At 46.0% G+C, this 17,594-nt stretch overlaps 1 protein-coding gene and 1 pseudogene across 3 annotated transcripts in view; one reads left to right on the top strand and one right to left on the bottom strand.

Annotated features, from left to right (window-relative positions):
• KIF25 (kinesin family member 25) overlaps positions 1–17,594 on the top strand; it is a 65,728-nt gene that overhangs the window by 17,923 nt on the left and 30,211 nt on the right. For all 3 annotated transcript variants that reach the window (XM_031667581.1, XM_031667583.1, XM_031667582.1), the window contains exons 4-7: positions 819–957; positions 3,628–3,731; positions 5,829–5,917; positions 9,244–9,280. In XM_031667581.1, the coding sequence (XP_031523441.1) occupies positions 819–957; positions 3,628–3,731; positions 5,829–5,917; positions 9,244–9,280 (369 nt within the window). The remainder of the gene's footprint in view (positions 1–818; positions 958–3,627; positions 3,732–5,828; positions 5,918–9,243; positions 9,281–17,594) is intronic.
• On the bottom strand, positions 2,935–3,612 carry LOC100999306 (annotated as a pseudogene).

Raw genomic sequence — 17,594 nt, forward strand, 5'->3', positions numbered from 1 at the left:
GACTTGACTAAAGAAATGAAGAATACTTATTTAAGTTTAGTTATGCTCTCGTGATTTAAGAGTGTCTGATATTAAATATTAAGCATTAAATATTAAGTGTCCTGGTTCTGACAAATCTTCCCGTGGAAGATCCTTGAGATAATTTCAGGGGAAAAGAGGACTTTCCACACAGGACATGAGTTGCTTTGCTCCCAAAGTTCTCTAAAAGCATTCATATGTATTGTGTCTGGGATTTTATTATGTACATTTACATGTTAAGATGTTTTCACCGGCCCACATGTTTTCCACCACGTGCTCGTGATAACTGAGCTTCCAGAAGGCAGGTCTGGATAGTAGATTAGGAGGGCGGCCCCCGTTTCTCAGGCGGTGATGAGAGGCTCTGAGCCCGAGCCGTCATCGTGAGGAAGTCAACAACAGACGGAAACGCGGCTCGCGCCCAGCATCACCCCACCGTGCAGTGAGCAGCCCTTCCTACGGAAATTGGTGAAATACCTGACTTTCTGTTTCTTAAATACTTTAAGGGCATAAAAGCCACATGTACTGCTTTGAAAATACAAATCCCAGATGTACCGAGTCAGAACTTCTGTAAGTGAGCCGAGGCGCAGGCGGCATGAAAACAGTCCCAGCAGGTGTCCACACGCCTGTGCTGAACCACCTCTGCTTTAAACCCTTCCAGTTAACAACACGTCCGGCCCCATTACATTAATTGTGTGGGTATGTTATTATTCTATAGAAACATATATAACTAATTATTATGTAATTGTACTGTGATCATTAATAATATAATTTTACGAATCGTGTATGTTCTTATTTTATAGAAACTTAACCAGGATATACAGGCATTTCATTCTTCTTCTCGGGCACTCCTAAGAGATTATCAGGATGAGTATCAGGACCGTGTTTCTGCGATAGTGACCGCGGTGCAAAGAACACGGCAGAGCGCCGAGACCCTGCTAGGTAGGAGGGGCGTCAGTCCACACTCAAGAGAAATGTTTGCAGTTTTAAGACAATGACCGACTAGAATTTAAGTTTCCATTTCTTTTTCCTTTTAGCTGACACCTAATTCCACAGGCAAGCGTGGGCACCATGTGATTCGGCCACGTTGGTGCGTGCACTGCTCCCTCCCAGCTCCCACTGCAGCCCCACTTGCCAGGGGAGCTCCTTGTTCTCTTGGTCACCACAGGGCACTTCCCTGGCCTTGACGGTCACTACTGAACTGGCACCCGTGTCCACATTGGGCATTTTGTGTCAGAGTTTCATAAAATATGACGTGAGGTGTTTTTTTTTTTTTTTTTTTTTTTGTCTTATCAGTTCAGTTCTTCATTTCTAAGAACGCCACAGCATTTGGCTACTCTTTTGTTATAATGGATTTATTATCTTCAGCTGCGGTGCTTGAAGCCTGTGGAAGAGGTTGCTTTGCTTCTGCAGTTTTAAACTCATCGTCCACATTGCGCTATCCGGCCAGGCCCGGTGGCTCACGCCTATAATCCCAGCACTTTGGAAGGCCAAGGCGGGCAGATCACATGAGGCCAGGAGTTTGAGAGCAGCCTGGGCAACATGGCGAAAACCTGTCTGTACTAAAAATACACAAATTAGCTGGGTGTGGTGGCGCATGCCTTTGATCTCAGTTACTTGGGAGGCTGAGGCAGGAGAATCGCTTGAATCCGGGAGGTGGAAGTTGCAGTGAGCCGAGATGGCGCCACTGCACTCCAGCCTGGGTGACAGAGCGAGACCCTGTCTCAAAAAAACAAAAGAACCAAAGAGCACCGTCCCCACGTTCGTCTCGTGCTCACAGCTTCTGTCCAGTGTTCAGTGTGTCCACAGGCCAAACAGATGATTGTCAACTTAGGAACTCGGTCAAGTGTTGTTCTGCTGTTACTGCAAAACAGGTGTGTGGAAACTTTGGAAGCTGTACTGTTTTTCTGCGAGGCTACGTGATGCTTTCTTGAAATCGCTGCAGTAGCCTAGTTTTCTTCAGTGCACTCTGCTAATAACTCCCCTGAGGCCGTGTTTGTAGAAGTGATGTGTGCACGCCTGTGTTCTTTTCTGTGGTGGGGGTGGGGGGACAGAGTCTTGCTCTGTCGCCCAGGCTGGAGTGCAGTGGCGCCATAGCTCACTGCAACTCTGCCTCCCGGGTTCAAGCGATTCTCCCGCCTCAGTCTCCCGAGTAACTGGGATCATAGGCACCCTCCATCATGCCTGGCTAATTTTGTATTTTTAGTAGAGATGGGGTTTTACCATGTTGGCCAGGCTGGTCTCGAACTCCTGACCTCAGATGGTCTGCCGACCTCGGCCTCCCAAAGTGCTGGGATTACAGGCGCAAGCCACCACACCCGGCAATGCTTGTGTTCTTATAAGCCATGTGCTGCAGGGAAAGGGACAATCATTTTTGTGAAATGATTTTCACAGTAATTTTGTGAAAAGCAGTGTACCTAAGCTTTGAAAAGATGAAACTCAAAGGGAGAAGCAGGGAACAGCCAAGGCTGTCCCGCAGAGGGAATGCTGACACGGGAGGAGGCAGGGCCTGCTGAGACCCTGCCTGTGGGAGCCACGGTGCAGTCCTGCCACACACAGGGGTCCCCAGGAGGCTTATTCCTGCTCAGGCATCAGGCTCAGGGGCTCGGGGCCTCCTTACCTGGCTTCCCGGGGGGCGCGACTTCTCCCCTCGAGTTCCACGCTCCTCAAAGATGAGCCTCAGCCACCTCAGGTGCCCAGGCAACTCCTTTCAGCTGCCCTGACGAGAGGGATAGTGGGGACAGGCTGGTGGCTGGGGCCGGACACAGTCAAGGCTCAGAAGACCAAGTGACTGGGAGGGTCCCTCTCTCACTGTGGGGGACCCTTCCCACTTTCTTACACCCACATTCAGTCTGGACCTGGTAACGGGTGTTTCTTTCCGAAAGGGAGCGTGTGTGGTTCTGCAAGTCCAGCTTGGTTTCAGGCCTCATGAGAGCTGCATCTGTGCTGAGCAGGTCCTTGGGCCTGGGGGAGAAAGCCCCGGCCGCGCTGCATCCTTTGGCTAAGTGACATCTGGAGGGGCCCCTGGCTATCGTGACTCATACAGGCACGAGGTGTCCCCTGCAGCACGACACCGCGCTCCGTGTCACCCTCACACTGCCTCCACCACAATGGCCAGTCTGGGGATTAGGGTGTCCAAGCTTGGCCAAGGTGCCCATGCAGTGCCCACTCATCACCACATCACCGTGGCGCCATCCTGGTGGGACAGAGGCAGGAGTGGAGGCCCAGACCACCGTTACAATCCACAGCAGCAGAGCCCGGCCCCAGCATCTGCTTCCCTGCCCCACTCCCCCGCACCAAGGGCTCCCAGTGCGTTAGGAACAGAGACCTCCTTGGCTGCCGTGCAGACGACTGGGCAGCATTCAGGCTGATGACGGACGGGGTAACTGTGGGGAGAGGTCCCCCCGGTAAGCTCTGTGAGTCCCTGGTCACGGTGGGGACAGAGCAGCCTGGGTCCAAAGCGGTCAGGAGTACACACCACAGCACGCAGCTGGCCCTGGCAGACTCCATTGTTTTTAAAAATGTCTCCCATACTTAGAGAAAGGAATTTGACCTGCTGGGCCCCATGGATGTCCTCTCTGGTATAATGCCTCTGTCCCTTTGTCCTTTCAGCGTGCCAGGCAAAGGTGGTGCACCTGGAGCAGGCCTTGCAGGACGTCAGTGCGCGTCATCAGCTGGAGAGGCAGAGAAGGAAGGTCCTGCACAACAGCCTGGTGGTGAGCGTGGGCGTTGGGGAAAACTCGGGGCCGCCCCGGGGAGAAGCCCACACGGAACACGCAGGAGCCCCTCGCAGGAGGGTGCTAGGCGGGCGGGACAGCGGGGAGGGGGACAGTGGGGCGGCCTGGCCGGAGGGCAGAGGGGCAGAGCTGCGGGGGCTATGACCTGCGTACTCTTCACCCAGGAGGTGATGGCAGCTGGAGGAGGGGTGAGGGCGCCACAGGCTGATTTAGGCTTTCGGGGTCACTCTGGCTGCTCAGTCAGGAGGCCACGATGGGGAGCAGGGGGATGACTGCAGTGTCACGGGGGCTGGCAGCCTGGGCCACGTTGGTGGCGATGCAGGAAGTGGGACCGGCTGCTGTGAGGCACGAGGAAAGAGCTGTCACGGGAGGTCGGGAGCGCGGGAATCTGCGGAGATGGGGACTGGCACGGGAAAAGCAGGGATTCTGGTGTAACTGGAGATGCTGGTGGAGACTGCCCTTTCCCTTCGTCACCAGCACCTTTCGGCCACGTCTCTCCCTGCCCATTAACAAGACCCGGAGGCTCTCGTGCTTACTTGGTCGAAGGTATGAGACCTGAGATCCCATGAAACTTAACATAAAGTCTCAGGGTTTGATTTTACAACACGAGGATGCCAAGGTGGATGACTGAGTTGGTGACCCTCGCTTCTGTGAGGTTTGATTTTGATGGCCGCGCTTTGGCCAGTCTTTCCGAATTCCACCTGCCCGAGGCCCATGAAGCCGGTGTCCCTGCAAAGTTTCTCTCCCCTGGCCACGCTGAGAGGTTCTCCAGCCATTAGATGTGTCAAAGAATAATTCTCATTTTAAGCATCTACTTATGTAGTTCAGTGCTGCGAACATTGATATAAGAGGGCATTTATTGAGTGCTTCCTGTGTACCAAGTACTTTTGAAAGCATTTTAGTGTATTTCTTACTTAATCTTCACTATAGCACCACCTCTCTGGGTTGTGATAAAGACAAAGGGAGATATCAGGGAAGCACCTAGCACTTCAGAAAGTCTCACTACGCTGCAGCTTTTTTTTTAATCTGGAGTGTGAAAAGGACAAAATGAACCTTCCTAAGACGGAGGCAAGTCCCACAGGGAAGAATCGGTTGTGGAAGGTTCTGAGCGTTCCACCTCAAGCCTGGGTCTCCTGGTCTAGACGACGCGCGTGCAGTGTGTGGGGAGAACGTGCAAGCAGAGGCTGATCCCAGCTTCTGTGGGTTCATAGAGACCAGACGGAGGCTGTAAATCATTGGCCTATGACACTCACTCGGTTTTCAAGCTGTAGAAGGAGCTGCTCAGCACAACAGGCTGAATAAACTCGCCGTGAATCCAACACAAGATTTCAGAACGGACTCGGCAAGTGTCTGGGCACATACAGTAAAGATGTGTTGCTCACTGGAAACCAGTGGAGTTTATGAGAATAAAGAGTTTCTAATTTCCTTCCAGTCATTAAATCAAGGAAATACGACAGATATTGAATTTCCAGAATCCCCCCTAAAATGCCTAAAAGGTTGAGCCCAGAATACCATTCAAAGGGATTTTCTTTGGTACTTATTACCAAGTGATACCCCTTTGCCAAGTGAACACTTTTGTGAAGTATGAATCCAGTTTAAAATAACTGTTCATGGCCGGGCATAGTGGCTCATGCCTATAATCCCAGAACTTTGGGAGGCCGGGGCGGGCGGATCACCTGAGGTCAGGAGTTCGAGACCAGCTTGGCCAACATGGTGAAAGCGCTTCTGTACTAAAAGTACAAAAATTAGCTGGGTGTGGTGGCAGGCGCCTGTAATCCCAGCTACTCTCGAGGCTGAGGCAGGAGAATCACTTGAACCTGGGAGGTGGAAGTTGCAGTGAGCTGAGATTGCACCACTGCACTCCAGCCTGGGCGGCAGAGCAAGACTCCATCTCAAAAACTAAATAAGTAAATGAAATAACTGTTCACTGCCCTGCAGGGGCCTTTCGAAGTGGAGATGGGGCTCGGATGTCACGGCCGTGTCTCAGGAGCTGGTGCTCGGTGCATGTTCAGTGGGAGACACTCCGCAGTGCAGTCTTGCGCCCGGGTTGACATGCAGACCTCTTTATCATTGTAGGAGCTGAGAGGAAATATCAGAGTTCACTGTCGGATTCGTCCTTTGTTGCCTTTTGATAGTGAATCCGATGATCCAGTTTTGCAGAGCAGGTAACGTGTGTTTGCGCGGTGTGTGTGTGTCTGTGTGTGTGCTCACGGAGAAGACAGAGGGGTGGCACAATTTTAAACGCCATCTATTGTTCTGCCGCCAGTCCCAAAGCAGCATATTCTCGAGTTGTGGGTGGGGGCTCTTTTTAAGGATGGAGCTGTCTTGCTGACAGCAGACAGTTAGCAGCCCTCTGGAATACGGCCTGAAAACAGCCAAACCGCCTGAGCAGGCCCACCGTGCATGGTGGCAGTTTGTACCTGAGAGGGCGTCTGTCTTTTCATGGTTTGCCTCTGCGGGGTCTGAACAAACAGGGACAGGCTTTGAATGGACCTTTCCCTTTATGTCACTACATGAAAAAGGGAGCACCCGCTCTTCTTTATGAACCTGAGACCACCCACGCCCCTGTGCAGGCAGTCAATGAGGATTGACTCAACTGACACTTTTGACTTAGAGAAAGTTTTGATGGTGTTCATGGATAAAGCAAAACTGTCTGAAGTTCATTTACTCAAATGTTTACTTCAGCAACCATAATTCCCTCAATATGACTCTTACTTGCCCCTCCAAATGAAACAAACCCCCTGGCCTCCCCCTCCCATCCTGACCACACCTGCCTCCCCTTCTACTCCCATCCTGACCACACCTGCCCCTCCCACTCCCATCCTCACCACACCTGCCCCTCCCACTCCCACCCTGACCACACCTGCCCCTCCCACTCCCATCATGACCACACCTGCCCCTCCCACTCCCATCATGACCACACCTGCCCCTCCCACTCCCATCATGACCACACCTGCCCTCCGACTTCGATCCGACTTAATCTGTTCCATTCGACATCCTGATCTACATTCGCCCCGACTTTCATCTGCCCCTCCTCGACTCCCACCTTGACTCCATACCTCGCCCTTCACCATCCTGACCCGCTGCCCTCGACATCCTGACTCCCTGCCCCTCTCCCCTGCATCAATTTCCTCGGCTACACTCTGGTTTCTCCGCATCTCGGCATTGCTGACTGGCCTGACCCTCCTGCCACTCCCATTGCTGGCCACACTTGCCCTCCCTCCATCTCTGACCCTCTTGCCCTCCCTCCATAAACCTGCACCTCCCCACGCCCATTGCTGACCACACCTGGCCCTCCCCACTCCCACTGCTGACCCTCCCACCACTCCAGGGGGTTCCACTTCCCTGCTTTCCTGACACCATATGGGGTTGGCTGTATCCACAGTGGTAGGGGTCACTAGGGCCTGCTCCTGACTCTGTAGCTTTGCTCAGGCTGTTTTTCTTGTCTTGGGTTCCTCTGCTTAATCTGTCCAAATGAGCTTTCCTTGGAGGGCCTAGCTCGAGTCTCACCGTGTTTGCATCCTGCAGTTCAGCACTTGAGAATGTTTCAGAAAGCACTTGGCTGGTCCTACAGTGTGAAACAAGAAATTCGGATCTTTTGACAATCATTGAAACTTTTTCTTCTCAAAGTTTTTAGACTTGATTGTGCCGGCTGTAGTACCTTCTGTGCTTTCTTGAGTGGTGGCCACTTGTCACTTGTCAAAGGACTGGAAATTGGGCCTGTCGGGTACGTCAGTGTGGCACGGGACAGGCCTAGTGGCCCTCATTCAAAACGTGTGGGACCTGAAGAAGTGTTTCCGGTTTTGAATTTTTTCGTATTTTCAAATGTTCATGTTTTGCATGTACCGGATCAGCAAGATAATGCAGTGAGCATTTCTTTGAGCATCATCTCAGTGCTCAAAACGTTTTGGACTTTGGAGCGTTTTGGATTTCAGATTTTTGGATGAGGGATGCTTAACCTGTAGTTAGCGGTCCCCAGCGGTGACCAGCTTTCCTGAACTTGCCTTTTACATGGCACTTCCAGACGGCTCTTGTTACACACCAGCCTCCCTGCGAGCCTCCCACCACGAGAGGGAAATACATGCAAATGAATGCAAATGAAATCCCATCAGAAAAGGGGCTCCTCAGCTGCAGTAGCCTCATCAGAGGCGTGGCCTCGGGCAGGTGAGCAAACACCTGAGGCATGACATTGGGCAGGTGAGAAAACATCTGAGGCATGGCCTCAGGCAGGTGAGAAAGACAAGCACGTTTCCATAGTCACAGAGGCTTCCTTCTACCGGATGGCGCCACTCCGGGCTGTTCAGTTTCTCAGAGCTTCTTAAGAGGCTCCATAAACGTGTGTGTGAACTCTCACATTGTTTGTGTTCATTGGCTTTTGGTTTTGAAACATGTTGCATTTTTTCGGATTCATGATGGTTTGCAGATGCTTGATTTCCTGAAGGGGAGAACCTGACAAGCCTGTCTTCTAGATCAGTGATCCCCAACCTTTCTGGCACCAGGGACCAGCTTCGAGGAAGACAAGGTTTCCACGGACTGGCAGGCCGGGACGGGGATGATTTCAGGATGATTCAACTGCATTTCATTTATTGTGCACTTTATTTCAATTATTATTACACTGTAATACACAACAAATTAATCATACAACTCACCACAATGTCAAATCGGTGGGAGCCTGAGCTTCCCTGAGCTTGTTTTCCTGCAACTAGAGGGTCCCCTCTGGGGGTGAAGGAGACAGTGACAGGTCATCACGCATTAGAGTCTCATAAGGAGTGTGCAACTTAGATCCCTCACATGCACAGTTCACAGTAGGGTTTGTGCTCCTAAGAGAATCTAATGCTGCTGCTGATCTGACAGGAGGCTGAGCGCAGGCGGTGATGCCAGTGATAGGGAGCGACAGTAAGTACAGAGAAGCTTTGCTCACTCGCTCACCGCTCACCTCCTGCTGTGCTGCCTGGTTTCTAACAGGCCTCCGTGGCCGGGGGTTTGGGTCCCTTGTTCTGTATCACCACTGCTGTAAACTGCGCGTGAAGGAGATATTTAAGTGTGGATTACTGGAGTATGGATGACTCTCCCATGCAGTGTAGACAGGGAAGACGAAAACAAGAAATAAAGAACAGGGGTATTGGAGTAAAAAAATCAAGAGAAGACAAAAGGTGGGGGAAAGAGACGAAAATAATAAATAAAAAGTAAAGAATAAAAAAAAAAAAAAAAAAAGGATAAGGTCAAAAAGGACAATGAGTGGAGTTTTAGAAAGGGATGGAAGGGTGGACCCACGCACACAGGAAGAGAGAGAAGAGCCAAGCCAGGGTCCTGGGAGATCAGGACAGAGACGGAGATGATGGCAGAGAAGCACAGGGGTGTTTTAGAGTGACCAAGACAGACACAGAGATGATGGCGAAGAAACACAAGGGTGTGGTAGAGGCTGAATGTTAGGAATTCAGAAAGCAATTTCCTCATGACGTGTATTTTCAATGTTGTTTCATTCCTGCAGCTCCACCTCTAGAGAAGTGGCCCATGCTGTTGATGATGTGAGTATACAATTTTCCTTGCAAACTCTATTCAGAGAGCAGCTTCCTGCTTGGTGGGTCTCCATAGTCCCCACAGATCCCTGCAATGGAGAGCAACTCAGAGACTGAATGAATAGAAAGTAACTTATTTTAGGCTTTCTTAGTTAAGAAGAATTTTTTTTTTCTTCCTTGATTTCTATTGGCACATGAAATTAAGCATTTGACATGCTTTCCTTGTGGGAAACCAGCTCCTGACCCGTAGTGCTATGTGAGGAAGTTACTTCACTTCCATTTATTTTCCAGCCCAAATGATCAATGAGTGCAAATATGAGCAGGTTCTAAAATGTAGAGCACCAGGAAAAGAGACATAAATAGAAAATCGATGATATCAAGTGTGAACTTTGTGATTCTAAACTGGAATCAAGCGTAATTGTGTTTCTCCTGAAAAGCCGTGCTTTTTAGTTTTAGCCATGAAAAGGCCGAGAAGTCAGAAGGAGCAGCCCAACACCCCAGCTGGGGTCTCTGAGGACCAAGCCCACTGCAGGAGAGATGCTCATTAGACAACTCGAGTCTAGGCTGGGAAAGGAAGTGGGTGGGAGGAGCCTGGGGCGCTTCCGGGCTGAACAGCAAGGCCGGCCTCAGAATGGGGGGGTGCTGTGTCCCAGCACATGGAGCCCACCTCAGGCACTGCCTCAATGCGGGATAGAAGCATGGGGATTAACGAGGGACTAGAGCAGATTGAAATACATCATTATATTTACAATCTTGAGTTCATAATAATGATTTTTTAAAAGGACCTCACATTACTTTTTTGGGTGCTAGAACATCGACTCATTATTCTAAAAAGTGATGGAAAGAGGAAAGCGCTGTAAGGTCCTTCCTGTAGGAAACATACTCAGGGCAGATGCATGGTTTTTGAGGGAACAGAAGATTCTAGGTAATAAACTCAACAAATGATAAAACTGGAAAACCATCATCTGAAACCCCCAGTGAAATAGTGACTCTAGGCTCCTCAGAGGTCGCTGCTCAGAGTTGATGGGATCTTCACGACAAGGGCTCAGGGTTGCCTCAAACCCTCTAAGCATTCACAGCTCCCCTGAAGTTGGGATGCAGGGACAGGATGTCCTGAGAAGGTGCAGCAGGTGGGACACAGCGGGACTGATGAAGCACTTTTGCTTCAAAATCAAACCAGCATCTACTCAAGTCTCAAGGACTGTCATTTTAAAGGAGAGGAAACCATCTGCCAAGTCCAGAGTGTGGACATTTCACAGAACAGACTGCCTGCCTTCTCTAATAATAAGTTTTGTTTTTAAAGGCAGGAGAACACAGTAGAATGAGATGAGTCAGCCTCAGTGCAACCTGGTTTGGAGCCTGGCGTGCACAAGCCGATTGTCACAGGCATTGTTGGAACAGTGGGGGAAGTCCGAGTGTGTCCTGGGTGTGTAGGGAGCAAACCTTCTCCTGTACCCTCCTAGGGTCCCTGGCAGGGCCTGAGAATGGAATTGGCCTAAGGCAGGTTGACGGGGAAGAACATCGGATTTGTTGAATGTGGGGTCTACCTGACACGGAGCCCCAAGGGAAAGGAAGACTGATGAGTGGCACAGCCTGCACGCTGCCCTGTGGTGTTGGGCAGAGGCCACGGTGGACAAGCCACCAAACGAGATGGGAGACGGAGGGAAGGTGAGGGCTGTGCTAACAGGTCTATCTGTGCAGAGCCACTCAGCTTCGACCCTGTATTCGTCAGGGATCTCTAGAGGGACAGAATGAATGGAATAGATGTATATGTAAAGGAACAGTTTATTAGGTATGAACTCACACAATCACAAGGTCCCACAACAGCCATCTGCAGGCTGAGGAGCAAGCAGAGCCAGTCCGAGTTCCGACTGAAGATCTTGGAGTCCAATGTTCGAGGGCAGGAAGCATCCAGCACGGGAGAAGGATGTAGGCTGGGAGGCTAGGCCAGTCTCTCTTCATAGTTTCCTGCCTGCTTATATTCAGCTGGCACCTGATTAGATGGTGCCCACCCAGATTGAGGGGCAAGCCCACTGACTCAAATGTTAATTTCCTTTGGCAACAGCTTCACAGCCACACCCAAGATCAATACTTTGTATCCTTTAATCCACTGATCAAGTGGACACTCGGTATTAACCATCACAGACCCCAGCTACCAACGAGAACATGCTTTGCTCCTGGCCCAGCGAGGGCGGCTCTTCATGGGAGGGTCAGGTCCTGCCTTCAGTTCAGGAGGAAGAGGGGAAGCCGGAGTGCTCTGCGTGAGCCTCCGGCTTCTCAGGAGCCTTTAAGTAAAGATAATCCTAATGCCAAAGTGGCATATTTTGGGGTGACATGTTCTGCCACTCTCCATGTGACCCTAATTTTATAAAGTGTGATGAATGGCATGGTGATTGTATTGTATAATTTCTTGGTTTTTAGAGATGGGAGGTCTCACTATGTTGCAGGCTAGTCTTGAACTCCTGGCTCATGTGATCCTCCTGCCTTGGCCTCCCAAAGTGCTAAGATTGTAGACCTGAGCCACCACACCAGGCAAATTGTGCTTTAAAAGTGTTCTTATCATTTAAAAATGCAGCCTGTAATACTTAGCGATAAAACGATCCGTTGTCTGGTTTTGAATGTAAAGTATGCCGAGGAAAGGGAGGTGGATTGTGCAGGAATATCTGTAAAATAAGATTGGCCGGATGTTCAGCACTTGTGGTGCCGGATGATTGCACCTGAGGACGTGTCGTGCTGTTTCCCCCATTTCTGCGTATGTTAAAAAGTCCCCAGTGAGAACAGTTAAAAAAAAAATGCTGGAGCCTCTCCTTCATTCTGCTTATTATGGTGATCACAAGATGAATTTAGAAAGCACATGGAATGCTAACCATTTCACTAACATTGATAATTTTGAATCTAACATGAAAGTCTCAGGTCACGTAGGACACGATGGTCATTTTGAAGATGATTTTGTGTCACGTTGATTACCATACGTCTCGTTTGCGGTTCTACAAGGCCCGTCACCTGAATCAGTCTGATGATGGTTACATATTGCAAACTTTAGAAACCCTTTTTTAAAAGGTAGTTTTAGTTAATGGATTATATTTTTTAAAGAGGCCAAGAAAATTGATATAACCGTACTTTAAAATTGCTCTTACTATGTCCCTGGAAAGAAAAACTTTTACAGTTCTTTATTTTAAAGTATTATTGATGGATTGATTGATTCATTCATTGATTGATTCAGCTTTATTTAGGTAAAAATCAACAAAAATTGTATATATTCAACATCTACAAGATAATTTTATATACAGATGTATATGATTACCATCCATCTTTGGATGACACGTGGTAATCAATTTTACAATGAAGGCTGGGCGAGGTGGCTCACTCCTGTAATCCTAGCACTTTGTGAGGCCAAGGCGGATGGATCACCTGAGGCCTGGAGTTTGACACCAGCCTGGCCAACATGGTGACACCCCGTCTCTACTAAAAATACAAAAAATTAGCTGGGTGTGGTGGTGGGCGCCTGTAGTCCCAGCTACTTGGGAGGCTGAGGTAGGAGATCGCTTGAATCTGGGAGGCAGAGGCTGCAGTGAGCTGAGATTGCGTCATTGCACGCCAGCCTGGACAACAAGAATGAGACTCCATCTCAAAACAAAAACAAAAGCAAAAACAAAACATACAATGAGTAAAATGATTACCACAGTCAATGGTAATGACTCCCAGGATGGCTAAAGAGTAGAAAGGGGGATTTTATCGGTGATATCAGTTTGCAAACTGAGAAAAGACAGTCTCCAGCTCTCTCTGTTAAAAGGTGAACTGTAGGACACAGAGTTTGTGCACAGTCTGTATAAGCTGGTCAAAAATAGCTGGAGGTCTGCAGCTGCTTCTCAGGAAAGAATTGTGCAAGGCTGGTCCTCTGCCTAATCAGGGTTGCAGTGGTCTGGTTTGTAAATCAGAGTTAGGGATTTTCCTGATGGCTCCTGTTGTTAGGGAGTTTAGCAAGAGTGTGGTTTTTCTTGTAGCCATAGGAATTTAGGACACTGTCAGGCAGCCAAGCCCTGAACCCCTGACTCATAGGTACCTTTTATTTCCTTAACCTTAGGGTCCATCTTAGTTGATGAAGAAGCATCTATTGGTCTCTTAGATCACGTCTTCCACTTGTGGTCAGTCATAGCTTGGATTTCTGTGGGCTCATAGGCCTCTTATCTTAAATGGCCTGAGAGGGAACTTCATGGATTTGTTGTTCTTTCCTTTAACAGAACATTCTCTTTAGTTTACTGTATGGATTTGGCCTACCTTATGAAGGAATACTGTATGGATTTGGCCTACCTTATGAAGGAATTTCTTCCTTGAAGCCAAAAAAGATTCCCATGAAACTTTTCCTGAAGCATTTCTTCTATGTTTTCTTCCAGTAGTTTAATCACTTTGGGTCTCACATTTAGGTCTTTGATCCATTTTGAGTTGACCTCTGTATAGTGTAAGGGGTGGGAGTCTAGTTTCATTCTTCTGTATATGGATTTCCAGTTTTCTTAGTACCATTTATTGAAGAGACCATCCTTTCCTCAATGAGTGTTGCTGACATCTTTGTTAAAAAATCTGTTGGTTATAGATATGTTGGTTAATTTCTGGGTTCTCTATTCTGTTCCACTGGTCTATGTGTTTGTTTTTATGCCAGTACCATGCTATTTTGGTTACTATAGCTTTGTAGTATATTTTGAGAGCAGGTAGTGTTATTTCTCCAGCTTTGTTCTTTTTTTCTCAGCATTTCTTTGGCCATTTAGAATCTTTTGTGGTTCCATACAAATTTTACAATTTTTTCAATTTCTGTGAAAAATGTCATTGGTACTTTGATAAGGATTGCATTGAATCTCTAGATTGCTTTGGGTTATATTGCCATTTTAACAATTTTAATTCTTCCAATTCTTGAGCATGGGATATCTTTCCATTTGTTTGCATCCTCTTCAATTTCTTTCATTAGTGTTTTGTAATTATCCTTTTAGAGGTTTTTTACCTCCTTGGTTAAATTTATCCCTAGGTATTTAAAATTTTTGGCAGCTATTGTATATAAATGGGAGTGCCTTTTAAATTTATTTTTCATTTAGTTCATTGTTCATATGTAGCAACAATACTGATTTTTTCATATTAATTTTGTATCTTGCAACTTGACTGAATTTGTTGATCAGTTCTAAGAGATTTTTGGTAGAGTCTTTAGGATTTTCTGTATATCAGATCATGTTATCTTCAAGGAGGAACAATTTGACTTCCTTTTTTATGATTTGGATGCTGTTTATTTCTTTCTCTTGTCTAATTGCTAAGACTAGGACTTCCAATACTGTTTGACTTCCTTTTTTATGATTTGGATGCTGTTTATTTCTTTCTCTTGTCTAATTGCTAAGACTAGGACTTCCAATACTATTTGATAAGAGTAGTGAGACTTGGCATCCTTGTCTTATTCCAGTCCTTAAAGAAAAAGCTGAAAGATGTTAGGATATTAGCTGTGGGCTTGTTACTTGTGGTCTTAATTATGATCCTTTGTATTTTTGTGGTAGACGTTGTGACATCTCTTTTTTTGTTTCTGATTTTATTTGGGTCTTCTTTTTTCTGTTAGTCTAGCTAATGGTTTGTTGATTTGTTTACCTATTTTAAAAATTAACTTTTTTTCATTGATCTTCTGTATTTTTTGTATCAATTTCTTTTATCATGGTTCTAATCTTTATTTATTTTCTTCTATTAATTTTGGGTTTGATTTGTTCTTTTATAGTTCCTTGAGGTGCATCATAATGTCATTTATTTGAAATCTTTCTAGTTTTTTAATGTAGGCATTTATTGCTACAGACTTGCTTCTTAATACTACTTTTGCTGTGTCCCATAGGTTTTGGTATGATATATTTCTATTTTAATTTGTTTCCGAGAATTTAAAATTTTCATTCTTAATTTCCCCCTTCATCCATTGGTCATTAAGGAGCATGTTGCTTGATTTCTATGTATTTGTATGTTTTCAAATGTTCCTCTTGTTATTGATATGTACTTTTATTCTGTTATGGTTGAATAAGATACTAGATGTGATTTTGATTGAAAAAAATTGTTGAGACTTGTTTTGTGTCCTAACATGTGGTCAATCCTGAAGAATGTTCCATTGCTGATGAAAAAATGTATTCTGTAGCTGTTGAGTGAAATGTTCTGTAAGTGTCTGCTAGGTTCATTTGGTTTATGGTGCAGTTGAAATCCAATGTTTCTTTGTTGATTTTATGTGTAGATGATCTATCCAATGCTGATCTATCCAGTGCTGAGAGTGGGGTGTTGAAGTCCTCAGTGATTATTGTATTGGGGCCTATCTTACCCTTTAGATCTAATAATATTTGCTTTATATATATATATGGATGAAAATATATTTACAATTGTCATATTCGCTTGCTGAATGGATCCCTTACTGTGTAATGTTCCTCCTGTCCTCTTTTCACGGCTTTTAACTTGAAGTCTGTTTTATCTTACGTAAGTAAGGCTACTCCTGATTGCTTTTGGTTTCTCTTTGCTTGGAATATTTTTTTCTATCCCTTCACTTTCAGTCTATATGTCTCTTTACAAGTGAGGTGAGGTGAGTTTCTTGTAGACAGCATATAGTTGGGTCGTGTTCTTTAATCTGTTCAGGCAGTCTACATCTTTTAAGTGGGAATTTAATTTGTTTACATTCAAGGTTATTATTAATAGGAGGACTTACTCTTGTCATTGTATTGACTACTTTTTGATTGTTTTGTATATCCTTTGTTTCTTACTCCCTCTCCTTGTTTACTTTTTGCATTTAGGTGGTTTTCTGTAGTGAGTCTGCTTCCTTTTGGTTTCTTCTTTTTGCATCGGCTGTACGAGTGAGTTTTATAGTTTTGTATTTTTTACGATGGTGGTTATTGTCTTTTCACTTCCAGATGTAAAACACCCTTGAGTATTTCTTGTAAGTCCTGTCTTGTGGTAATGAATTGTTTTGGTTTTTACTTGTCTGTGAAAGATTTTATTTTTCCTTCATTTCTGAAGGATACTTTGCTGGGTATAATATTATTGGCTGAATTATTTTTTTCTTTCAGTCAGTACTTTGACTATATTATCCCGTTCTCTCCTGGACTGCAAAGTCTTTGCTGAGAAATCCACTGTTGGGTTAATGGACTTATATGTGACTTAATGCTTTTCTCTTGCTGCTTATAAAATTATTTTTTATCTTTGACTTTTGACAATTTTACTGCAATGTGCCTTGGGGAGGACCTGCCTGGGGGGTCTTTGAGATTCCTGGACCTAGAAGTCCATTTCTCTCACAAGACTTGGGAAATTTTCTGCTATATTTTTATTAAATATGTTTTCTTCAACTTTTCTCTCCTCTTTCTGGAATGCCCATAATACAAATATTGATTCACTTAAAGCTGTCCATAAATCCTGTGAGCTTTCTTCATTGTTTTATTCTCTCTCTTTCCCTCTGTCTGCCTGTGTTATTTCAAAAGACCTGTCTTCAAGTTTAGAATTTTTTCCCTCCTATTTGGTCTAGTCTGTTGTGGAAGCTCTCTATTGTATTTTTTTATTTCAATGAAATAAAAATTTTTATTTTTCTATTATATCATATATTTCATTGAATTCTTCAGCTCTAAGATTTGATTCTTTTTTATAATTTTGTCTCTTTATGGTATTTTTCATTCAAATTATGAATTGTTTTCCTATGTTCATTGAATTGTATTTTCTTGTATCTCACTGAGTTTCCTTAAGATTGTTATTTTGAATTCTTTTTCTGGTATTTCATATATTTCCTTATAATTGGGCTCTGTTACTAGAGGATTACTTCCCTTTGGAGGTTACATATTTCCCTGCTTTTTCATGGTTGCTGTGTCCCTAGCATTGACTCCTATACATCTGGTGAAAAAATTATCTCTTCCAATTTTATGGAGTAGGTTTCATGAGGAAAGACTTAGGGTTCGTGGTTCTAGGGGGACACAGTAATGTAGTCTCCATGTAGTTCCTGCAGCTTTCGGACACACTAGTGGTGTTTATGAGTTTCTCAGTGGCCTACAGTGAGGGAGTCTGTGTTAACAGTGATGCGGCTTTTCCAAGGGTAGGCTCTCAGGCTATATCTCAGGTTGGGGATACACACATGCACACAGTACGTCATCCACCATGGGGTTTGGCTCATTGGAGTTGGAGCCACGTGGCTGTTCCTCTGGCCAGAAACATGGGCATACTGTTGCTTAGCTGGCCTGGGAGTGTGCCTGCCAGGAGTGACCTGTAGGGTGGTTTCTCTGATTCAGGACACAGATACAAGGCTGCTCAGCTGGGGTGTATCTGCTGGGACCAATTCAAGGGGCTGTTT

Source organism: Papio anubis, chromosome 6 (assembly GCF_008728515.1).
Source record: "Papio anubis isolate 15944 chromosome 6, Panubis1.0, whole genome shotgun sequence".
In the NCBI taxonomy this organism is placed as follows: Eukaryota; Metazoa; Chordata; class Mammalia; order Primates; family Cercopithecidae; genus Papio; species Papio anubis.